The 25,453-nt window shown below is 46.2% G+C and overlaps 1 protein-coding gene across 4 annotated transcripts in view; it reads left to right on the top strand.

Moving 5' to 3' along the window:
- LOC119382793 (Down syndrome cell adhesion molecule-like protein Dscam2) overlaps window positions 1–25,453 on the top strand; it is a 277,145-nt gene that overhangs the window by 220,263 nt on the left and 31,429 nt on the right. For all 4 annotated transcript variants that reach the window (XM_037650646.2, XM_037650644.2, XM_037650645.2 and 1 more), the window contains exons 5-14: window positions 7,997–8,281; window positions 9,120–9,389; window positions 10,272–10,568; window positions 11,478–11,588; window positions 12,640–12,801; window positions 14,758–15,054; window positions 16,385–16,504; window positions 18,451–18,624; window positions 20,432–20,579; window positions 21,435–21,583. In XM_037650646.2, the coding sequence (XP_037506574.1) occupies window positions 7,997–8,281; window positions 9,120–9,389; window positions 10,272–10,568; window positions 11,478–11,588; window positions 12,640–12,801; window positions 14,758–15,054; window positions 16,385–16,504; window positions 18,451–18,624; window positions 20,432–20,579; window positions 21,435–21,583 (2,013 nt within the window). The remainder of the gene's footprint in view (window positions 1–7,996; window positions 8,282–9,119; window positions 9,390–10,271; window positions 10,569–11,477; window positions 11,589–12,639; window positions 12,802–14,757; window positions 15,055–16,384; window positions 16,505–18,450; window positions 18,625–20,431; window positions 20,580–21,434; window positions 21,584–25,453) is intronic.

The raw sequence follows: 25,453 nt of genomic DNA, 5'->3' as shown, positions 1-25,453 counted from the left end.
CAAGGCTAGAGGGAAGACAGGACGCGCGTTCCACGACGCGAGGTCGGTAGCATGCCCAACGAAAGCCAACGGAACGCGATCGTGCAAGTGCTCCGGCTTCGCATCGCCTCATGGTTCCATTTAGCGTCCCAAAACCAAATATATTGCTCAAGGTGTGCCTTGCGTTTTTCGTAGAAATAATTTCTTTATCATGTACATTAAGACGAAAAGTTGAAAGCTCACTAGAGTGTATCGCCCGCAAAGTATGTCTTTTAGTGTGATTTAACTCTCGTACGGCAGGGTCCTCGCGCCGTTGCCGGTCCACCTCGCCCGTTGACGATCGGGCGAGGTGGCTACATACAACTACTACTACTACACTTTAAGAAAAACATCTGGCGTTCTTTCGTTCTGCTTTTACAAAACATCTGGCGTCTTTCGTTGGTTTATTTCATCAATCAACGGCGTTTTGAACAAAATTTTTATTGTTTAATCACGCACAGGAGAAATCTCACCAGGCACTACCTTGGAGGTAAACAATGGCTGCTAATGGGAATGAGAGACAGAAGAAGTCGGCTTTTAGCTAACACTTACACTTCTACTTCTACTAACGTTTCCTACTGGAACATGCCAATGGCTGCTAATGGGGAATGAGAGACAGAAGAATTCGGCTTTTAGTTAACGCGCACGCTGCGAATTTTTTATTGTTCAACAACGCACAGGAGAAATCTCCCACCGGCACCACCTTGGAGGTCAAAGCGTAAGACTTGTTACGGACTACTACGATGACGACGACTACGAAGGACGAACGGGTGCCGCCTTAAGGAGCTTCGCCCCTAAAAAAATCACAGCATATCCACGGGGTGAATGATGATGAGTGGGGCGAAGCGAACTCGCGCTGCAGCACGGCGATGGCATTGGTGCGAGCGTGGTCCTTCTTGATGGAAGATATTGTAGCGCGCGTTCTGCTATGCAGTAGAAGAAGAAGACGACGTTGACGTGTGAGACTCTCGTGCGTGTTCGCCTGTGTGGCATTCTTTCTTCTTTACTGCGCGCGTTCTGGTATGCAGTAGAAGAAGAAGACGACGTTGATGAGCGACAACACGCACGAGAGTATAGTGTACTATACACGAGAGTCTCACTCGTAGTGATGCAGAAGTATCGGTAAATTGACTATCGATAGTATCGATAGTTTCTTTGAAACTATCGATAGTACTACTATCGATAAACTATCGATAGTCGAATCGGTAGTACCATTGGTAATATTAGTAGCGATATTACTGCCACGAGTGTTTACTGCTTTGTTTTGATGTATCTGGTTTCACCCACAGACTGTTAGCTGCGTTTGACGCAGACCGCGCCGCAATGTTTGAGAAGTTTCGCGATTGTTTGACATTTTTTTAAGGTTACGCGCCGGACGCGAATATTCAAGTTTATTCGAGAGCTTACGCGAGCAATAGCGATAACACTGGAAGGTTTGATGACTGATGTATAAAAGACGAAGCATTCCACCGATTGTCAGATTACTCGACGGCCGGCGACTGTTCTCGCCGCAATCAGTGCGCAGCGTGTATCGCTTGTATTCTCAGTTTTGATTTTCTGGGCACAAGTTCGACCAAAAAAAGAGCTTCGTCTTTCCCAGTCTTCCTGCGGCATTCTTCACCGTCACAAAAACGTGACAAACTATCCATAGTGGTGCGAATAACGATGCTGTTGATGGCTGGCCAAATTGCCAAAATATTTGCTGTAGCCTAATATCAGCTTCGCTTAATTTATGAGGAAATTTTTATCGAGCGAAATTATTTGCGCAGTGAAAATGGCGACATATGTCCATCAATAAATTATTATTTAAAAGCAACCAGTTACATCTTACAATTAACAAACTTAGTTCTTGATAATTTTTTATTTTGCAATCATCAAATACAATATAAAACTGAAGCCGCGCTGTTCCACTCCATGTAACGGCTTCCTTTCCGCTACAACTTAATAGTTTGACTTTATGACCATGTGTCAGCGAAGCACTCTGGTGAAGAATGCAGGCATGTCAACTTTCTTGCCCTTCAGCCTGCTCCTCTGGATCCACTATGTACCACGCGCGCGGGGAACCAAATTTATTCTGCAATGAGTTCGCGCTGTTGATTTTAAACTATCGATATTACTTACTATCGATAGCACTATCGATAGTATCTTTTACCATCGATAGTTCGATAGTGACTCAGCTATCGATAGTATCGATAGTACCATCGATAGTTCTGCATCACTACTCACTCGTCAACGTCGTCTTCATCTTCTACTGCATATCAGAACGCGCGCTTCTCACGAGCTAGAGGTGGCCCCAACTAGGTGGTTACAAACCGGTCACAGAGGAAGGACAGACCCACGGCTTTAGGAGCTTCGCCCCTAATATACCGGCTTTGTACATAAACTTGAGACACGTATTAGAGATAGAAGGCTAACACAGTGCTTGCAGCGTCTCACACAGGCTTCTACAAATGAGAAGCCAAGTTCACAACACTTCTTACACCAAGCAGCGGCCTCCGATTGGCAGGCACTCAAGCACTGTGACATAAAACCAACCGAAAAAACGTTGACGAAAGAACGTCACAGTTGCGAGCCATTCCAACGTTAGAACAGCACTAATATCCGTGTGCTTTGAGTGTCTTTTTTTAAATATTTTTATGAGCAGTGCGTTATGGCTGAGCACCATTTGATAGAAGCACACACGGAGTGAAAAATTTCGCAGTTCCAAGTTTCTGGCTCCTCGTTAACTTGCGACGGAAAGTTAATCGGCAAACACGTCGCCAAATGATGGCGTGTGCTGTCGACACAGGCAATTTTTCATTACAGGCGACGACGGTGACTGCGGCGCTGTCACATACTTGCCGCGAGCTAAAATGGAGCCAGAATTCGACGAGCTAATTAACTTTACTGCGAACAGCTCCCCGTAAGTGCATAAACTGCGCTGTTGGAGCGAATGTTAAGCCAGGTTCCTAGATTGCAAATCTATTTATATTGCTTGGCGGGTCACAGTTCAGAAAAGCCCGCGGGCTCTGCGTGGCAAAAAGAAGGCAACTATGAGATACAGGTACTGCCGCCGGATTGAAATTCTATGTGCTGTAATACCAAGTATTTTCTCTTCCTTTATTTTCATAGCATAGTGGCCAAACATTGAGTCAGCTTGAGGCGTGCTGCAGATGTAGCGCCAGCCACTCTCGTATTTCGTTATTTCGGGAACTCTATTTAAACGAACTCTTTTATCCAGGTTTTTCTTGTTTTTATTTTGTACAAAGCCATTATCACTCAGAATGTTCTGTAAGGCCAGTGGGATCATTAAATAGCCCAGCCACTTATTCCATATTAAGGCAACCTAATTTTCAAGATCATGTTTTCGTGCTTATTTGCATAGCATAGTTAGCTAACACAGAAGCACGTTTACAAGCGGCACAAGAAACTACTGCTGCGGTAGGATGAGAGAGACGATGGTCTTTCTTGGAGCAGCGCCGATTATAAACGACAACAATAACAACATAGGATGGATTACTGATTTACATGCGTTAATAATTAACTGGCTCGTTAATTTTAAAATATTTAACCGGCGAGTGACTAACTATTCTTCAGAGCAATATTGCATGGTCTCTCTTCAGGGAAGACACTTTTCCGTAACAACATCTTAGGGCAAAAACCACCAATACAAGAAACGCGATAACGCAAGAAAGCACTCTATCTTATCGTCTCTCTTGTGGTTGCGTTTTTTGCGCTAAAAGGTTGTGGGCAACACGCTTATCTCAAGAGGGCTCATACATTATGGCTATGCGCAGAAATTTCTGTCATTATCTGTGTAAATATTTGAAATATAGTTAACCAGAGAGGGAGAATTTATTTACAGAAAGCCAGAGAGGTCGGCCTGAGCTATAGTTTGCTCTGACCTGCTACTCTACACTGGGTAGGGGGGACAGGGGAGCGAAAGAGTGATGAATGACGATGGTAAGGTAGGGAGATGAGAGAACAGTTCGTGACGCTTGGGCAAATCTAAACACGTGCATCCAGTCTAGTGGCTTGTAAGAAGGCTCCGACTGCTTCTATAACCACACTTGTGGTGCTGACGTCAGGCAAAGGACCTAACACAACCTCATCGGTTAATGGCCTACTATGATATTGCCCAATCGATGAGATCAGTTTCTGTCGTTCTCGTGCGTAACCAGGTCATTATTAACGCGTATTAAAAGGTCGTTCATCCCACATTTTTGTTGTTTTTATAATTGATCTTGTTAGAAAATGTACTACCGCCTCGATCGCCACACCCCAAAAATACGTTTTTTGTGCATCCTTTGAAGCGTCCTTTTCTGTTAGATATTCTTGTTACGCAAATAAGCATACAAGAAACATCGGCGTGAGAATTTAATCGCTTTAATGTGGAATCAGTGGATAGTTTATTCAGTAATGCTACTGACCTTATACAACAATATGAGTAATAATAACTTGTTACAAAATAAAAAAAACGATAATAATAAGGATACAAAGAGGGCGTCTAAATGGAATTTCCAATGTTTTCTATGAAGCGCAGAGCCTTCTTGTTGCTGGGGCTCGGAGAAGCAGTTCTCGGTAGTATGAATAACATGTTGAAAACTTTCAACTCGTTATAAAGGGCTAAAAAATTCGTCGTCGTCATCATCACCATCGTCATTATCAACCACAGCATCAACCAAGCATTCAGCTAGGCGTGCGTCTTGCCTTACAGACGCGTATCGGGTAGTTCGCTACTTCGCAAAATGATTATTTCTGGCGTAGTACGTAACTAACAATCGTGGGTGCAGCAGACAGTAGACGCCCTCAGAGATTTTACAACGGTCTCTATGAAGGCCTCTCCTTCAGCTTACGCTGTGGCTGTGCTGCGTGTTCATTTTTTTTTTTCGCTTTAGCTAAGTATGACCTTGCTTATGTGTATCAATACAGAAGACTAGTTTTAAAACGACGTTGAGGCGCTCTATAACTACAAAAGCACGTTCTGAATTTCCTTCAGCAAAGGCCTCAAGTTAGCCAGGTATGCATAGGGTGCGAGGAGCACATTGCAATGCTGGAGAGGCTTTTGCACTCTAAATTCTATATTTTCAGAGACATTGATTCCTACTTATAAGATAACAACATTCAATAAAACTTTCAGTTACACATATAATACTACAAATAAGAGCTATTTCGGTCTTTATTGAAACATATAAAGAAAGAAAAGACGTGTCTGCATCGAAGCAGAAAACTGCAATGTGTTCAGACTCGTCAGCAGTGCCTACGATAACACGGCTCTCGACATCCTCAAAAGTGCATTTTACAAGGTGCACCAAGAAGACATTATTTTAATAGCTTTTTTTGTTTGTTTGTTTTTTGTTTTTTGTTTTCACGCTCAAATGCCGTGCTCATAGTGTGTTCATATGAGCGAGGAAGCAAGAACAAAACACCTAAAGCACTTTTAAACCGGGAGCAATAGCCGAGCCAGCGGATTAAGTTTTGCGTTAGCTAAAAAGAAATATTACTTAATTCCTCCCGAAGTATAAAAATCTACTTGTCGTGCAAATCATGGAAGACGGTGGTCCTACAGACAAGATTATCTTCGTCAAAGTTATTACTTTCGCCTGAGTGACACACGAGGAGCAGGTATATTATCGTTTCGAACGCAGAAGAGACTAAGACGGCTTTCAGCGCAAATGCATCACACTGCGAGCCATTTTCATGAAGAACGCGGAATATTTTTATACAGATTGCTTTTGTCCTACGTATTTGCCCTGACTACCTTCTAGGAAGCCTAATGAAATCTGACGCGGTATCTTAAAGCACGAAAAAAGACAAAAACAGTACATTATACATCTCAGTAGATGGTGCGTAGGCTCTCCTTGCGAAACTCGTAGGAGACGTTACTCTAATCCCGTGTACGTGGGCTTCACATGCCGTAGGGACGAAGAAAATGATGCGGTAGGGAAGGGGGGGGGGGGTAGCGTCGATGGAATCTACTTCACTCCGCCTAGATAATAAGAACACGATCATTCTATTACTCTTAATTTTATTTCGTCGAACCCGGGTGTTCTTCATGAGATATAAATTTGGGGATATGAAACTAGATCCCTGTAAAGTCATAGGTTAAGCTTAATCAAAGCTATGTCTTGCCTTATATCGCTAAACTTCGAGGTGATACCTGCTCGAATGAAAAAAAAAATAGGCAATTCTACACTCGCGAACGATGTCGGCAAAGAGGAGTACGATAAAAGGGAAATGGGAGAGAAAGCCTCGAGATTTCAAAGAAAGAAGCAATGAAAGCGAGTCGTATTTCGCCGCTAATTACAGTGTCCACGTGCCGTACAACCTAACTTGTTTCATTGGTTTCACTAGTTCCTACTGTCAGCGCCGTCGAGCCGAAGAAAACCGTTGTCTCATCGTAGAAGGGATTTTAGAGTAGGTGGAAAGATGCGGAAGGGAGAAGCTGGGCATATCGTGTCAAGAGGTGTGAAGTACGTTTTTTTACGCATGCCGATACAAGTGTATCGAAGGATCACCAGTACAGGTTTCGCTTTTTTTTTTTTACATAGCGTCTTCAAAATTCGCATTGGTGAATGAACATTTATTTAGAGGTTCATCTTTTTAACGAGTCACGTACGCTCACTCAAACCGGATTGTACAAGTCGTTGAGCTTTCCATAACCCACGGCTGTTTGTCATGCACGCTTAACATATTTTGATCTTGGGCGCAGTGTCAAATGAGAAATATGTGGTGCTGGCTTGGGGATGACAAATAATCTCACGACAAACACGAGCAGCATTTATTAACTTCATTGAGTTTCTTTCGACATGTTAGGAAAGGAGCCGCATCCTCTATATCGACCAGTTGTACTCGTGTACCTATCAACTACACCTCTGTATCTAGTTTTCGCCTAGTCATGCGTGTTAAGTCTTCACCTAGCCGTCTTCATCCAGTCTTTTTAGACGTTTTTCAGCATTCGAAGTGTGCTTCTCTGCACTCCGCAATTTTCGAATAGAAATCCGCACCAGTCATCGCTTAAATGAGCTCCATTTGTTATTCAGTACACGCCGAAGACTGTTCCTTATTTTTACAATCACCGTGTACTTACAAAAGGACAACACGGACAAAGTGTCGCAACTAATTGTTACGCGATGGTTTCACCACCTCTCAAGACAATCAAAGTTTACAAGTGTGCGTGATTGCACTAGATGTGCAAGCTACCCCAAAGGAAATAAAGCGAAAGCCAGCTTTTATAAAACAAATGATGGCGTAATTTTCTCTCCCCGTCCACCTCCTTCCCACCACGATTTGTGAACGAGTAGTTGCGGTGACCAGAGGTGTCCAGGCCTTCGCTCGAACACTGCGAGCGAATTCTGTTTGGTACTGGTCAAAATTGGATAAATGAGGGCTAATTTCGGCTAAATAATGTATAATGTTAGATAGTGTTGCCTCAGTTATGGGTGACATTGGCTACTTTGTTAAATAACAATTTTTGGCCAACGTCCGCTAATGGGCCGCTGTTATAAAAGCAGCATATACTTCGTTCAACCATCTCGAATCTGCAAAGACCTAATTTAGTTTTGCCAAAAATATACATGAACTTGATCCTTCGTTGAAGCTACAGCTACGATTGTGAATTTCGCGCTCCGATGCGACGCTATTATGCAGCCTTTCTTTGGATCTGTGTTGCATTTACAAAAGCGTACTCGTTTCTCATCGGAATGGCGGACGCATTCGGAATGGCGGACACATGCGGCTCCTGCTCCCCAAGTGTGCGCGTGATTCTGTCCCCCTCTCTCTTACCTTTTGTATGTCTTTCCTCCTTTTTATTTTACCCCTAGGGCAGGGTAGCAAGCCGGACGTGAGTCTGGTTAACCTTCCTGCACTTCCTGGGATCTCTCTCTATCTCTCTGGAGTTAAGATAATGGTTCAATAAAGTCATCTTTCATTTGCCATCTTTATCGACATCTCTACACACGCCTGACGACGCTTCTTTTTTTTTTCGAAATGTTCGCAGAAACGCACACGGGCGTGCCACCGCGGATAATCCACTCTCGGCAGAAGATCACGGCTTCGGTGGGAGACGCCTTGTCGCTTCCGTGCGTGGCCCACGGATCACCGCCACCACAGTACCGCTGGTATCGCGAGGACGGCGGCCTCGTGTTCCTCGACCAGCGGACCTCGCTCGTCGACGGCGTCCTTTTCGTGAGAAAGGCGGTCGTTGGCGACGCCGGGAAATATACCTGCGTGGCCAACAACAGTGCAGGAGAGGACCGGACCACCACCGAACTTGTCGTTACGGGTACGTTGATGACGCTGTCGTTGGCGTGGCTGGTCTTGTTTATATGCATGTTTTCTACGCACCACAATCTGTCTATTTATCCTTTGTTAAATTTACCGACCACGTCTACGACTGTCTGTTCTTGATAAACCGAAGTTTTGCTCTACGACACGCCTAAAAACTCACAGGGTCCCTCATTTTTAATTTCACCAACAACGTCTACGAGTTTCTGTTTTCATTATTTCGAAGTTCTGCGCTACGACGTGCCTAACAACTCGCAATGTCCCTTATGCACTTGCCTAAGACGACTGTAAGGCGAAAGCCATCTTGTTATTCTTTTTCTTCTCAGTCGACGTATTGATCCTCCCTCGCCTCCCCTCACCACCCCCCCCCCCCCCCCCCCGCACACACACACATAAAAAGAAGTTTTCCGCAGCTAGGGTGGTTTTGCACAGTGTCCAGTGTTGGTGGCATTGCGAACCTTTTCCTCCTCGCCTGGTATTTCACTGCCTCCATGATCGATCTCTCTTGACCAAGCGACGATGACATGTGATGACGCCATGATGTGACGTAACCTCATGTGACGAATTTTGGCATATATGACGTCATATGCTGGCGTCATCACGTGATGACCTTTTGCATCACTCGTGTCAACGCCGACAGTCAATTTTCGCGTTCGATGAGGCATTTAAGCATTCCGCCTTAATAATGATATCGTCTTTATGGCACGTAAAACACCTCAATTTAATTTAATCAATGTCGACAGGACTGACTACTCCAACAAAGACCATCGAGCGCATTACCTTTCGTGCCGTCACTGACCCGGATGTACATAATTACACGCGATTCGTTTACGCAGAGCCCCTGGGTGCACACATCCAGCCGGCGCGGCAGCAGGTGCGCGTGGGCCAGCCGATCACCATCCGGTGCTCGGTGTCGGGACACCCCGTGGCGGGCATAACGTGGCGCTTCAACCAGCGAACTCTGGCGCTCAGCGAGAGGGTCGCGCTGCTCTCAGCAGACGCCCTGGACATTCGCTCGGTGCACAAGGAGGACAAGGGCATGTACCAATGCTTCGTCCACAACGACGTGGACTCCGTGCAAGCAAGCTTCGAACTGGCGCTTGCAGGTGAGCCATAAGCGGAGACAAGATGATACTTGGCCACTTAAGATGATATCTTTGCACGCTGGTTGACTGGACATCTGCTTTTTGACGCTGGCTGGTGCATACAGTTGCGAAAGTTACACAACACTTAGGCTGAATAGTTTTCATCTGCGTCTTTCATAAGTGCGCTCGCTTCCTTACATTCTTAGCTCAGTGAACTAAGCAGAGAGAGAGAAGAGAAAGACGGAAGGACAGTGAGGTTAGCCAGTTCTCAGACCGGCTGGCTACTCTGTACTGTGGAAGGGAGTTAGGGGAATAAAAGATGACAGAAAAGAAATGTTACAAAAAAAAAACAAGAAGAAAAGTGAAAGAAAAAAAGAGTACAATAACACGATAACTAAAGGAAGTTATATATTTGGCAACTGAGGACTCACAAAAAAGAGTCAATTCAAGGGATTATTTGTTTTTAAAGTGTAGTTCATAGACTACTTATAGACTTAGTATATCGTGTGAGATTTCAGATTGCCTGTGGAAAAACTTCAATCAGTGTTCATATGTCTATAGCTGGTTAACGACTGTTCCATATTTCAATTCAGCTTCCTTTATTTACCAGAAAATATTTCGGCTGCCCCCCTGGGGTAAGAGCTGCAAGGAAACTGCTTGATGAAATATTATAAATTCCAAGGGTACAGACTTTTGGCCTAGTTAGTTCGGTACGTTCAATGAAGCCATACCGCTGAAAACACAGGGACCAAAGACGCGCACGTCCTGTCGTTTTCCTTGATCCCTGCGTGAAATCATCAGCGCTATGGCTTCATTCAAATCTTATAATGTGTAAATAGCCCCATAAACATTTTCCAGATCTTTTCAGCAAGTTTGAGTGAGTGCCTAAACGTGGCTTCGCAGAGGACCTGCCCCAGTTCCAGGAGACATTCGGCGGTGAGACGGTACAGGCGGGCACGCGGCTATCGCTCAAGTGTTCGGCATCCGGGAACCCGCTGCCGCAGATCACGTGGTCTCTGGATGACGCGCCCGTGCCGGAAACACACCGCGTGCGCTTCGGCGACTACGTCACGCAGTACGGCGTCGTGGTCAGCTACCTCAACTTCTCGCTCGTCCAAGTCGAGGACGGCGGCGAGTACCGCTGCACCGCTAATAACGGCGTCGGCACGCTGCACCACGCCGCCAGGATCAACGTGCCAGGTGCGTGGGCAAGCTGTTTCTACGTGACTGTTGAACGTGCCGCGGAGCATTCGTGTTAAATGAGACGTGGTTGGCTTTCAATTGGGGCCAGCATTGGATGCATGTTACGTTGACAGCTAGGTAGATGGTTAAGCAAGTTTATTGATTCACGATAGCATCAGGGGAGGGGGGAGAGGGAGGAAAAGGAGGCAGGATAATAATGGGCCCTCAGTCCCCTATAAATGGCCGGAAAATTTTGTGCCTCGGCGACCCTTCTGGCCCAGCCCACTGTCCGAACCTGTACCTTCGGTTGCAAGCTGCGCCAAGCGACCTCCTATCGTTTCTTGTGTTCCCATCCTTGCCACGGGGGCGTGGGTTTGTTCCAGCAATATTGAAAGATGTGATTAAAGTCGGCTCTGGCGCTCGTACACAAGTTGCCGTGAGGAGAGGTTTCACCGATTGTTATAAGGGAGAGAAACTAAGAAGGAATGCTTGAGCCCAAGTTGCCGGATTAATTGGAAACGTCTAGAACACGTCTGTGCGACGCGATGCCACCTCGCGTCGACAAGAGAAAGCTTATAAAAGCACGTTATCGCTGTTTATCAACTCATTTCGTGTTTCAACAATTAAAAAAACACGACGTAGCTTACATTAAGCGTGTAAAAAAAGATCTTGTATGTTCAGAAAGCAAGACCATGTTCCGAATTTTTATGCGCTCTCGAGCTGCTCATCATCGTTGAACGAATATTCGAACTCTTTCGGAAACTACAAAACTGCCCACCATCCCGATTATATTATTACATTCGCTAAACAATCAGATCTCTTAGCAGCCCCTAATTTTCTTTGTTCATGTTTGTTCGGCTACGTAACGTGCGAGGCACTAAGCGCCAGCTAGCTGAGAATTTCACTCATTACAAAACTTTTTCGCAGGTCGACCTGTTGTCCGACCCATGCGGAACTTGACAGTCGTCGCCGGAGAAACACTGAGCATAGTATGTCCTGTGGCCGGATACCCTCTCGAGTCCATCAACTGGGAGCGAGGTATGACGCATATTTGTCTTGCGAATGTCATCGCACTTTACATTTCATTCCCATGATGCGCGTTCGCACGTTGACATAAAGCGACCTCCAACACAGGGCGCGCGGAAGCACAGGGCACACGAAATGGCAAACCATATGGTTCCTCTCAGCTTTTTAAATCGCCGCAGAATACGTGCAAGATAGGGGAACTCCGCCCGCCTACACGATAAGCGATGCGAACCCCTTAGCCTGAGCGCACAACACACAGGGTGAAATCTTCTCGCCCTTGGATTTTATGCGGAACACCACGGCAACGGCAAATTTTCTAGATAGAAATGCCGATGAAGTTTTAGCTCGTGCCCGCTCACTCACTTGTCTGTTATGCTGCTAAAAGGCCAACGAGTAACGTCACAGAGGCGTGAGTGAGTGAGGCGGAGTGAGGGCGAAAACGTCACAATATTCTGATCCCACATTGAACGCATTCTGCGTCGTGACGTCTTTACGCGAACTTCTCCTGCGAAACGATACTTACGCTAGTTCGTAGAAAACCTTACCCGAGTTCCACCTATAGTGTGATATCTCCAGAAATAGCGGAGCTGCAGTTCTCCTATGTTTTCCTTGTGATATTTTGTGAGTTTTTGTCATTTTCTGTGATGTTTTGTTATTTTGTGTGCGTGTCCGTGTCTGCGATTAAGTTTATTGGTAGAGTAGAGACACACGGGAAAGGACGTGTGACAGCCCCGCCGCACACGCCCCTGCTACGGTGATTTTAGGCCCCTATACACTCCAGCCGCGCTTATTATAGATTCACTGTGCCGCTACCGCTTCGTCCGCGACCGGGGCACTTACGCCATCTATGGGTGTATCTGGAAAACAAAGCGGGATTAGCTTGGACACTTATCGATCATCCTGTCCAGCCACAGCCCCGTTCTTAAAACTGTGGCGAGTTACTCGGGGAGTCTCTTACGCTTTCTAGTATGTTTTGTTTTCTGACGGTTTTTCAATCGATGAGTTCCGTTTTATGAGGAACAGAGTTAAAGCTGACATTGTCCTTTACGCCGGCTATGCGCAGCGGGTGTCCGGCTGCCTTACAATCACCGGCAGAAAGTTCACGACAACGGGTCTCTCGAAGTGTACCACATGGAAAGGGCCACCGACGAAGGACCGTACACCTGCGTAGCCAAGGACAAAGACGGCCACACCGCACAGAGCACCGTGTACATAAGCGTCAAAGGTGAGCTCCTCGCCATGCGAAATATTTTGTATCACTTTATTGTTCCTTGCTTCTTTTATATAGTGTTTAATACGTTTAACAGAGCGTAAGGCAACTACCAAGTTCCGCAACGACTACATTAAATGATCACCTAGAACAGACAAGCAGGAGGCCTTCTTTATTTGCCCCATTCGTTGTTGTAAATGCGCTACAGCTATACTCCAAGCTGTACTACAAATTTCGAAAGATTTTACAAGAAAGCGTTGCATAAAATTTTGCCCTTCAATGGTCTGAGTTTGATCACGTGTTGTCAAACTATTTTTCTCCTGACGTAAAAAGGGCCACTTAGGAACAGCACATCCGTAGTCGACAACTTATGGCACTTTCAGGTTTTTAAGTAGGCTAAGTTCGTCCCATTTTTCTGTATCCGCTCGCAAGCATGTCACTCAAACTGAGTTGAGGAGTCACACTTGAATAAAGTTTTTTTACAACCTCCTAGTGCCCTTTTTTTCCCCAATATAAAGCTCTACATAGTTGCGGAAGTTGGCGCCCGTCATAACCTCGCCAGCTGACATCATCTAAAGAGCGCTTACCTTAACAGAAAACCTGGATATACAGTTAAAACAGTCTGGTCGACCTAACGCTGCGGATCGAGTGTGAGTAGCCCAGTGTACTTGGCGGGGTGTTACAGCTCAGCGAGCGTGCGCGCGTAGCTTCGGGTTGGCACGTCCAGAATGCCACGCCACACGAAGAAACGACGTGCTGAGGCACGCGCTACGTGAGACGAAACTGCCGCGCGCGCAGAACACGGCGACATTATTACAGCGCTTCAAGCACGACGAGCTACAAGTAATGACCACGCAGAAAGGAGGGTGCAACTTTCACGAGAACACGACACGTGGAACATTGTAGCTGCATGTCGCGCTAGCCGGCACTGAGCGTTGCTCTAACAAATGTACACGACTGCGCAGGAGAACGCCCGACACATTATTCTGGATATAGGAATGCGAAAAGGATCGCGTCTCCATAGTGGGATGCGTTGTCTAGCATCCGCGAGTTAGAAATTCCGGAATGCTGATGCTATGTGAGATGACTGCAAAATAATAATACAATAATTGTTCGGGTTTTAGGTCCCAGAACTACGATATGATTATGAGGCACGAAAAAAGGGCTTCGAAAATTTTCTTTCACCCGGTGTTCTTTAACGTGCACTGACATCGCAGAGTACACGAGCCTCTAGCATTTCGCCTACATCAATATGCAGCCGCCGCGGCCGGGATCGAACTCGCGTCATGATTGCGAAAGAATCGAAACACACAAAAGCGCGCTGAATTAAAGATCGCGTAGGCAGGCAGGCTTATTCATTCAGTGAGTGAGTGAGTGAGTGAGTGAGTGAGTGAGTGAGTGAGTGAGTGAGTGAGTGAGTGAGTGAGTGAGTGAGTGAGTGAGTGAGTGAGTGAGTGAGTGAGTGAGTGAGTGAGTGAGTGAGTGAGTGAGTGAGTGAGTGAGTGAGTGAGTGAGTGAGTGAGTGAGTGAGTGAGTGAGTGAGTGAGTGAGTGAGTGAGTGAGTGAGTGAGTGAGTGAGTGAGTGAGTGAGTGAGTGAGTGAGTGAGTGAGTGAGTGAGTGAGTGAGTGAGTGAGTGAGTGAGTGAGTGAGTGAGTGAGTGAGTGAGTGAGTGAGTGAGTGAGTGAGTGAGTGAGTGAGTGAGTGAGTGAGTGAGTGAGTGAGTGAGTGAGTGAGTGAGTGAGTGAGTGAGTGAGTGAGTGAGTGAGTGAGTGAGTGAGTGAGTGAGTGAGTGAGTGAGTGAGTGAGTGAGTGAGTGAGTGAGTGAGTGAGAATTCCTTAAGTCATCGTACCCAATGCGTTCACTTCAATTTCTTTTTTTATTGTTCTCTTTCATGACGTGTCTCTTGCCCCTACGTACTTTACATATAAGAATGTGCCTTAATCGTGCTTCCCAAACACGTACCACGCAGTGAGACCTGCCATCGAGCCGTTCAGTTACCCGGCGTCTCTTCGCGAGGGCCAGCGGGCGTCGGTGATGTGCGCTGTGATCAGCGGTGACCTGCCCATCAACATCAGCTGGACCAAAGACGGCGAGCCAATCACTGAGTCCAATCCCGACACGGCCGGTATCCTCGTCAACACCGTGTCCGGCTTCACGTCCACGCTGCTCTTCAAGGCACTGCGCCTCGAGTACCGCGGCAACTACACCTGCGTCGCCCAGAACGATGCAGGCAGCGCCAGCCACTCGGCGGTCATGGTCATCCACGGTGCGTATACCCGCAATCACAAAGTCATTACATTCTAACAAAGTGAACTTGTCGGCTAGTTGGTTGAACATCGTCATCTAGAGGACAGCGCGAATAAGCGAAGATCCAGAAGAGGCACACAACAACCATTCTTAGCGCTGACTAACAGCTGACTTTTATCAATGCACTGACTGAGAAGAAAAGAAGATGGCTTTCGCCTTCGAGTCGTCTTAGGCGAGTACATAAGAACAACCCTGTCAATTTTCTCGTGTTTGCATCACGTGGATTGTCATGATAGGTGCGTGGCCAGGCGCAGCTTTTACTTTAAAAAAAATCATCTCTACATTCTTGTCCCTTTGTGTCTCTTTCTCTCGATGAATGCGACACAATAGCAGGTTAAAAGAAACGACAAGAGTGTACGGTTTCATTGTTTCATAAGGGCATGCAGCGTGCCCGCTTCCATGGATTTCCCTCGGTGTATTCAGAACTGCTGACGGACATTATAATACCCGAAATTAGAAGCCATCGATTTTCTCGTCGGCGCGCTACAGGTGACACGAGAGCGATGGACCTAACAGCCGCTGTTACCTTTTGTTCGTGTGCCATGTGCCCTTTCGCATTCATTTAAGCCATTTGATGCTAACGTTTCTCGAACAGCTTACGCAAAATCTTCCGCACGTCATGGTACTGCATTTGTTAAAGGATCCTGCTTAAGTTGGGGCAGCGTGGAAGAACTTGAAGGTCAAACTGCTGTACAGAGCACAAAGTAATAATAATAATACAGAAAAAAAGAAACAGTAAGGAGATACCCAATAACGCTGCTCTCTCTCTCTCTCTCTCTCTCTCTCTCACGCATGTGCTGTACTGCATTGCACAGTACTATACTATACTACAGTGTACTGTGCTATACTATGTTAGACTGTGATATACTGTGCATATAGTCTAGTATAGCTATGCTTGCTATATTAGACTGTACCGTACTCTTACTGTACTATACTGTGCACATATCTGGCAAACTTTTCGAACACTTATAACCACAAAACCACCTCCTTTTCTTTTCAACCTTTAATCCACTTCCCTCGGTGTAGGGTAGCAAACCACTCCACGTCAAATTTGCCTGTCTGACTTTCCTTCGTTTCCTTTCCCCTTCTCCTACTCTATTTGGATCCCAGCTAGTTATCTTTGTTGACTGCTTTGAGAGGGTAGAAAAACAAATGACCTTGTATGCGCGCGTTAAGCGGTTTGATTAAGTATATGACATTGCAATTATCGGCAAAGCAGAAGCGTAAAATATGTACCTGATCAAAATGGAATGCATTAATATAGGTGCGGCCTTCTCTTTTTCCTCTAGTTCCACCACAGTGGATTATTGAGCCTGCAGAAACATCTGTCATCAAGGGCAAAAGTGTAGTCATCGACTGTGAAGCTGATGGCTTTCCCAAGCCGAGGATTCGATGGACGAAGGCCGAAGGTTTGAAAAGCTTCCTTTTTAGGGGCGAAGCTTCTTATAGCATCACCTGGTCGGTCGTCGCTCATTCCGGCGTTCCCCCGCCGTCGCGTCTCCCGTATCATTCAATAGATGGCACTGTCCCATAGAGATGCATACAAACTGCAGTTGCATGACAATATACTAGATGGCGCTGTCCCATAGAGATGTGTGCAATAGGGTGGTTGGGTGAATGCACGCTAGATAGCGTTTTTAGATGTGAAGCATCTTATAGCGGAGTATCTTATAGCAGTGGTGTGCGGCGTGACCACCCGTACTGCGCATGTGCAAGCCCTCTCCACTTCCCCTCCCTTCTCCACTCCACTCCCCCTCTGAAACGCGGGCTCTACATGCCGAAACGCTGCTTCACACCGCTTCATGGTCCGCTTTAGCGGGCGATGGTGTGATTTTTGACCTCCAAGGTAGTGCCTGCGTGAGATTTCTCCTGTGCGTGATTAAACAATAAAAATTCACAGCGTACATGTAAAATTAAAGTGAGCTGCAAGTCGCCATGATTCTCATCTACCCTTTAGTATAAACGCGCCCGATCTCACGCCGTTGATCATGTCCTGGGCAGAATTCACGGAAGATTCACATATGGCGCGTGTCATTGATGGAAGGCAATCATTCGATTTAGTGCGGCGACGTACGCTAGGGGGACCGTTGTAATAAAATCCGCTCGCTGTTGAGCTTCGCCCCACTCTTCATCATGCACCCCGTGGATATGCTGTGGATTTGTTTTTTTCCCTATATAACAGTAAACAAAGCACACTAATTAAAGATAAAAAAAAAACTCAACAAAGTTAGCATAAGCGCCTTTCTTGAAGATGCCATGACTGGCCGTTCGGACCATTGCTCTTTGTCCACGCTGAACCCAAATATTTTTATTTCGAATATTTTTTTCAAGGTTGAGACATGATTAGGTGCAGTAAAAGACAAGAAGGAGCAGATGGAGGTGGTGTTTTAATTTGTTTCCCTTTGTGCTTAATTGTAACTATAGTCTTTATAGAGGCACCTAGTTGGACTAAACATGTTCTTAACTATTTGAGTTCAATGTTCGCTGTACGACCTTCAATCATGCTAGCTGAGGCATCTGCCTTGCCAGATGACGCTCACACCGCCGTACTGACACCGGCTACTACTGACAATTAAATTGATATTGACCATCCTCACTTTGGTCAAGCACCTCAGTTCTCACATCAGATCAAGCACTTCAGTCCGGCATTTGTTAAAGACCGTGTCATCCAATTTTAGTATCTCCCTGTAAGGAACCACGTGATGACATGCCTCGAAAGCTTTATCGAATAGAGTACAAAACGACACGCCAACCAGGAAACGCGCCGCGCTTGTCTAGCCGTTATGGTGTTTGACTACTGACCCGAAGGTCGCGGGATCGAAACCAGGCCGCGGCGGCCGCAGTTTCGATAGAGGCAAAGCGCTAGAGGCCCGTGTACTTAGATTTAGGTGCACGTTAAAAAATACCAGGTGGTCGAAATTTCTGGAGCGCTCCACTACGGCGTCCCTCATATGATATCGTGAGTTCTGGATGTAAAACCGCAAAAATTATTATATTATTACGCCAACCAGGAGCTCTCGTGAAAGGTCTTTATAGAGCGAAACTTTCAAGCGTACGAATGCAGGACATGATCGAACATGAATTAAAGGTCGAACATCATGCAACAGGTCTAAACGTAAGCAATGGAGCGTGAGAAGGAAGACATGCACATACAAACTGTTCACCACGAGCGTGAATGTATGTAAACTATAACAAAAGCCAGAGTGCGATATTTAAAAGACTCTTTTTGCTTGAACTATACCTTACGAGCGTCACAGTGCTTCTGTATGCGTGCCTAATTCGCATCCCGCGTCTCGTGGCATATATACGCACTGGAACGATTACCTCATGCCTGCATGGTCCCCGCTAAACACAGGTGAAGCGGCGCGCGACTTCAAGCCGGTGATGAGCAGCGCGCACGTCCAGGTCTTCGAGAACGGCTCGCTGGCCATCAACGACGCCAAGGAAGAAGACGCCGGCTTCTTCCTCTGTCAGGCGACCAACGGCGTCGGACAAGGACTCAGCAAGGTCGTCAAGGTCACCGTGCACAGTACGTGTCGATCTCTACGCGCTTGGCGTTATCTGTCGTAATAAGAGGCGAAACACGCATAAACGAAAGGAGTGAAACGCCTGCTCACCGGAACGGACGGCTTCCTCCGGAAGTGGCACGATGATTGCCTACCTCAAGAAAAGGAGATAGGAAGGTCGTAAAAAATAGCGCAATAACAACGGATGAACACACAGAGACAAACGAGCGCTGCAATAAACGAAGGCGTCTCTTTGTGTTCATCCATTGTTTTTTTAGTTGTTTTTTACGACCGTGAACAGCCAACGAGCCCGAATTACCGCCCTTAAGATAGGAAGGACCCCGGAAGTGGGATACAAAGCAATCGTAGAAAGTAGTAAGAGAATAAAGGAAATGAACGAAGAAGTTCACGAGTACGTTAAAGGCGTTCCTGAAGGCGTCCGCTAAAGATGTTCTCAAGAACAGTAAAGGCGCGAGAGCCTAGTTTCGCAGATTTGCCGTACGCAATATGCAGACCCTACCCTAGTTTTTTACGAATGCTTTCTTCCTTATTTCTTCAGGAAGGATCAGTAGCATGAGCAATGCATTTGGTTGAAAGAATTGGAAGTTCGCTTCCGTCCTGTTCGTTGTGTTGCTCTGTGTCCGTGTTTTAGATAGCGCCGCAAAGTTTTCTTGACATATGAATCTTCACCTAGTTCAAACCAAGACGCTGCGTTTGGTTGGTACGTAAGCATAAATCCACCTTGCGAACGCTGCATCAAGCAGTCATTCGAAGTGCGTGAAAAAGTAAGCGATCCATGAAAAATAGTTGGAAATTTGAGAATACTACTCCGGCGTCCCTTTGAAGTGAAAGGCAGAGTTCAACTGTCATCAGGAGCAGGCTAAAGCGCGTAGAATATGTCGCTACGTTTTTATAGAGCGCATTCTGTACAGAGAGAGGTGGTATTATATAGCGAAAAAGACGTTGTTTGGCCAATGAGATAGTAAACATCATTCTTTGAAGCTGGGAAGTTTGTTTACGGAAGTGTGCCGAAAATACTGAACGACGTTTCAGCTGGAAACGAATACATGGAATTGCTGGTGAATGCGCGGTTCTATCGACCACTTGCAACCGGCAATAAGTGAACTAGGTGCGTACGCTAACTCGTTTTCACCCTTAGCAACGCTCCCCTGTCCTGTTGCTAACAAACATATCATTCAGGACATGAATTTATTGTACACGACAGCTAGCTCAAAACTACACCTGTGAGGAAAGAAGACGTAGTTTGCTTCTTAAGGCTGCGTACTGTATAATTCTTGTGCGCATTCCAATATTTGACACGAGTTTTTGACAGCGACCGCTATGAAAATAGCGAAGCCTTAGAACTGATTAATGGGTTGCGCTCTCAGCGCCTTCTAGTGGGTCGTCCTCTTTGGTTTCTCCTGAAAAGACGCAGCTCGCGCTTAGAGCCCGTGCTTTTGCCTTCACTGTCGCCATTGCGCATTGTTGCTAAGTCCAATAAACACCTTAATAAATTGTGTTTGTGTGTTATGTATGTCTGCGGGTATACCTATACATGCAAAAGCTGAGAGCTTCAGATAGATTTGAACCCCCCTCCTCTTTCTCTGCTTACGCCAGTGGTTAGAAGATATAGCGTGCCTAACGGCGGAATGACCCCGTGGAAAGACCTATTATTTCTGTCGGATAAACGCTACCTCATTTCTCCATCTTATGCCGATGTAGTTCGCGGAATCGAATTTAGGGCTCCGCGGCCATTACGGTTGAGAAAATGAAGGTCCTTACGTTCTTACGTTCTTTTTTGTTTTGTTGTTGTTTTCTGCACCGTTACAGTCGCCGCCCATTTCAAGACAAAGTTCGCAGCTGAAATGGTGCGCAAAGGACAGACTACTAGACTCAAGTGCGACGCCATCGGAGACAAACCAATGGGGGTGTCCTGGATGAAGGACAAGCAGCCAGTCAGCCCAAAGCAGGACCCAAGGTAAACAAACTGAAAAGTAAAGGTTCGCCTTCCTTTAAAGAGAAACTAGATACGAAAATATATTCAAGCGAACTACTCTTCTGCAATACTACAAAAAAAGCAACACTCATTGCAAGAAGATTGAAGAGGTTTAATGAGCCGGAAAGGACGCAAGAACGAAGTGATGGTGACGCCATCACTTTTCGTGGCATCTAAACGAGCCCAGTTAATTTCTCTTTCTAAGTACGGGCCACATTGCGTTCTAACAGTGAACTTCGCATGTTTCTTAAGTAATTTAATACGTAAGAAAGGGAAATTGACAACAATGCGTTTGTAGGACGAAGCTACAAGGAAATCCGATAATATGCGTCCACGTGCGTCGAGTTGTCGAGGAATTCGCCTTCGCACTGCCATTTGCTAGTTTTCTGGTTAGCCCGTTTGGTAGAGCGACCGCCCCGGAAAGGCGTCGTTACCGAGGTTCGATCCCCGGACCACGACAAATTTTTCGGCAGCTAAGAAGCTTTTTTTCTGAGAAATCCATTTCCTTGTGGCTTTGTGCTACAAACGGGCAGTGGCGTAGGCATAAATTTTTTTTTTTTTTTGGGGGCGGGGGGCACTGGCCCGGTGTGTCAACCCCTGGCTATGCCACTGCAATTGGATGGTTGTCTATTTCTCTTTCTTAACCCTACCGTCACCTTGCGGGATTCCGCAGAACTGATTTGCAAAAACTTAGTACTTATCTAGCCCATAACCACCTAAATATGGCAAACAAAATATTACTTCGTCAAGCCACTTTGCAAACCATAAAAAAATGCAAAAACCGAGGCAAAAAGCAAAAACAAAACCTCGATCGAACTCCCGCACGTTACATTACAGGTACGAGCTCGTGGAAACCGTGCAATCCGTGGGCATCACGTCAGAGATCATCATACGCCAAACGGACCGTCGCGACTCTGCTCTTTTCACGTGCCTGGCCACAAACAACTTCGGCCAGGACGACACGAACATCCAGTTGATAATACAAGGTAAACAACCCCCGGCTTACAATCGAATGGCTTTGTAACGGCGCACTTAACCCAGTGTATACACCGGCTTAAAGCTATATATAGTAGTAGCACAGCTATTTGGCCTAGTTGTAAAACGGTTCATCCTTGAGAAGCGCGAAAGAAACACGGGGACTAAGAAGAGACACACCACAGGACAGGCGCTTGTCGTGCGTGTATCTCTTCTTAGTCCCAGTGTTTCTTTCGCGCTTCTCAAGGATGAAGCTATATATATGTAGACGTATCTTAACGATATATGTTCAAAATGGTATTATCTTTAGCAATCATTTAGATACAGCCACATTGTAATTCGCTGTGTTAAATGTGGTTCTGTGTACATTCTCCTAGGTAATGTCGCAGGTATTCTCAAAACGTGTTTTTTTTTTTTTTTGGCGTATTTAGCGGCGCGGCGCTGAGCTTCTGGACAATAGGGATCCCCCAGCCACGTGCAATGAACTAACGATGAACCTTTATCTGAGGAGGCGAAAGTATCCGCCGCCGCACAGTAAATTGAACAGGCCTCAGGCACTGACGCTCAGACTCTTGCAGGTCGGGGCCTATCCCAGTCCCGCAATCTTGCACAAGATCTATCCCGAAATTCAGACGTCAAACACTTGCGCGCTTTGCTCAGACTTTGCCAGCTTAGACCACGTGCTCTGGCGGTGCCCCGCGTTACGGGCTGACGAAGACGTTACATCGTACAAGTGGGATGCTGTGCTACGCAGTCCGGATAACACAACTATGGGCAGTCCGACGGGCCTACGACGTGGCGGAGAGGCTAGGCCTATCTGTCCCGACCTAGGAGCGGCCCGCTACATGCGACTTCGCCCCGACGGACCTGAATAAAGATTTTTTTTTAGTCTCGTATACATTCATTCAGCACGCTGCTGTCAAAATAACGTATCATGTATTGCTTGCTGCAGTTAACGCCCACGTGTCTTTCAGCGCTAATGCTATTTTTGCTGGTCAAACTAAGACAGTCGTCAATTTCTGTGAAATTGCCATCGTGAGAACTTCGCATCTGCATCGAACTTTCGTAAATCGATTGGTATCGCACAAAAAAAAAATAATCTGTTTGCACTTGACACTTCATGCTTGCTCTTCGGTACAGCCTCGTGCTATGATGTCCTTATTTCTTTGTTTGATGCGTTGTACTTACCACATGAACAAACGAATTTGTTTAAATGCTGGTCTGGCCATCACAAGAATATCCGAACTTCCGTCATATGCTTCATGGATGAAGATTGAAGGAATCGCAATAAAGTACGTGTCTACATTGTGATTCACTCAGTTTTCATTCGCAGCGCGCTTCACTATGCCGGCCGTCATCTTCCCCATGGCCTCCGAGATTGCGCGCCGGCGCGCAATCTCGACATGGCAATCTCGGAGTCCATGTCTTCACGTAAGATAGACGAATGTTTTGGTTACTTTTGTGAGCTTCCCTGCTTCTACATTGTATCTTTGAGTTACTGCAAGATGTTTTCGGTTCTCTATTGTTATTTTTTGTCCACTGTGCACATACGCCCAACTATACTGACCCGACTGTTCTTGCTCCGGCGAGTTCCAAAGAAGGAGGTTTAAAAAGCGTTCTTTTTTTTAACCTCATTGGTTCCAAATGACAAAGCGCAAAATTTCGGTTGTATCATCATCGCACATGTTCGCACGCTCAATGTTGATAAATAAGCGATTGCAATGATAGCAAGTTTGACTGCACAAACAGTGCGTATCAACTTAAGTGGGACTCGTAGACCATACTAAACTATCGCGTACAAACGTATTCATTAGGGTAGCTCTAAAGGTAAACTGATGGTGAAAAACTGTAAGAAAAGTACTCAACCTCATATTCCCGATTTCCCACACGGTTTACTTACACGGTTTGAGGCAGAAAGAGTGATAAGATGCTCAAGCGGTCCCGCTATCATAATCTATAATCATAATCGCTATCATAATCTATAACGACGCCCGGAGTTGTGTCTCGCTAGATAAAGATAAAGAAAGAAAGAGAAGACAGCTGACGTCAACAGCGAGATAAATTGAATAAACGGTAGTTTTGCTGATGCCGCGACAAGAACAGAAAATCAATCATTCCCAGCAGCGTCATTTATTTTGCTTCGACGTAGTGAGTCATCAATCACTCGTCTAGCTTATCGGTTTTATAGTGTTCATAGAATATGCAGGCGGAGCTTTAGATTTGGTCTGCAGCGCTTAGAAATTCAACAAGAACGCACGGCGTACGCATTCTCTTTTCTAAAGGAATAAAAATGAAGACTTGAGCCGAAAAATACAACTTCGAAGATATTCAAATCAGTTTCGCGCCTTTCTCCGTCCTCAAGTCCTCGCTAAGGCTGCGCTGTCACCTTGATCATTTTCCGTCATCAGGTCATTGTGTGTTTAGAAAAAGGGAAGATAGCAAAACCACTCGACTGAAGTTGTTAGAAGATGCAGTACTCTAGCGATGTTGAGCTCTTTATTCCTCTTCAAATGACCGTCGCTCACAGCTTTCCGTTAAGTAAATTTTTAAAAACGTGCTCTTACATATTTCTAATATCTACATCATCCCCCCTTTCCTTCCTCCGTAGAAGATGCTCGAAAACGCGTTGTCCTGTTGGTTAGGCCTTGAAAATCGCAGTGAAAAAATCACGCCATATCCACGGAATGAATGATGATAAGTAGGCGAAGCTCGAGAGGGGGAGATCATCGGTAAAACCGTAACCCTCCCGTGAAAGTTCGCCCTTTACATCATTAAGAAAGACGTGAGACTGTGTGCGTATATACATATCAACTTTTATTTTGTTCTTTTATTTTGTTCGTCTACTGTCTACAGCCACCTGCTCCATCCGGTGACTCGCTGCGCAAGAGGATGCGCGTCAAGAGCGATTGCCTTTTAATGCGTCAGTCACGTGCGAGTGACGTCATCATGACGTCACTCTCACTAGCGCCACCTGCTGAGTGAGTCATAGAACTAGGTGGTTACGAACCGGTCACAGAGGAAGGACAGACCCACGACGTAGTAAACAAGAAAGAACACCACACAGGCGAACACGCACGAGAGTGTCACTCGTCAACGTCTTCTTCTTCTACTGCATACCAGAACGCGCGCAGTAAAGAAGAAAGAATGCCACACAGGCGAACACGCACGAGAGTCACTCGTCAACGTCGTCTTCTTCTGCTACTGCATACCAGAACTGCATACTAGCTCATGAGAAGCGCGCGTTCTGGTGTGCAGTAGAAGAAGACGTTGACGAGTGGTTACAAACCGGTCACAGAGGAAGGAGAGACCCACGGCTTAAGGAGCTTCGCCCCTAAAATTACTCGGAGCGCCGCGGGCACAGTTCGCGCCTTCGCCCCCGTTCACTGCGTCATACGCATCGGTCGGCATCACATGCCAGTGACGTTACCGCCGCCGTACAGAGCGCTGTTCGGCAGGGGCATTGCTGGCGCCTTACGGCGGCCTCCCGGTGCCTATTCGCGTCATGCAATGGAGTTTTCGAAATGCGAGAGTGGCACAAGAACCGACAGCTACTAGAACGGAAATCTGGGCGAGTTTGTAAGAATTCATCATAGCGCTCGTCTGGTGTTTATGTTGCTTTCTTGCGTCACCGTATTTTTGCGCTACCGGCTCTATCACATCTACTAGTTCACTGTACTACAGCCCAGAAAGGAGAAGCAGCCAAATTGGGCCCGGCACCGACTAGAAGCGAACGCGGCTCTCCCCCCGGCTAAACCTTGCATTCTTGGCAGAACCATCACCGCAGGACCGCTGTGGAGCACGCATCTCACCCTTCTTCACATCCGTGCTGCGCTGCTACTATTGACCTGCCGCGGTGTTCTAGTGGTTATGGTGCCTGACTG

The sequence above is a fragment of the Rhipicephalus sanguineus genome, chromosome 2 (assembly GCF_013339695.2).
Source record: "Rhipicephalus sanguineus isolate Rsan-2018 chromosome 2, BIME_Rsan_1.4, whole genome shotgun sequence".
NCBI lineage: Eukaryota > Metazoa > Arthropoda > Arachnida > Ixodida > Ixodidae > Rhipicephalus > Rhipicephalus sanguineus.
Note: the sequence above shows the minus strand (reverse complement) of the source record. Positions and strands in the feature narration are given on the sequence as shown.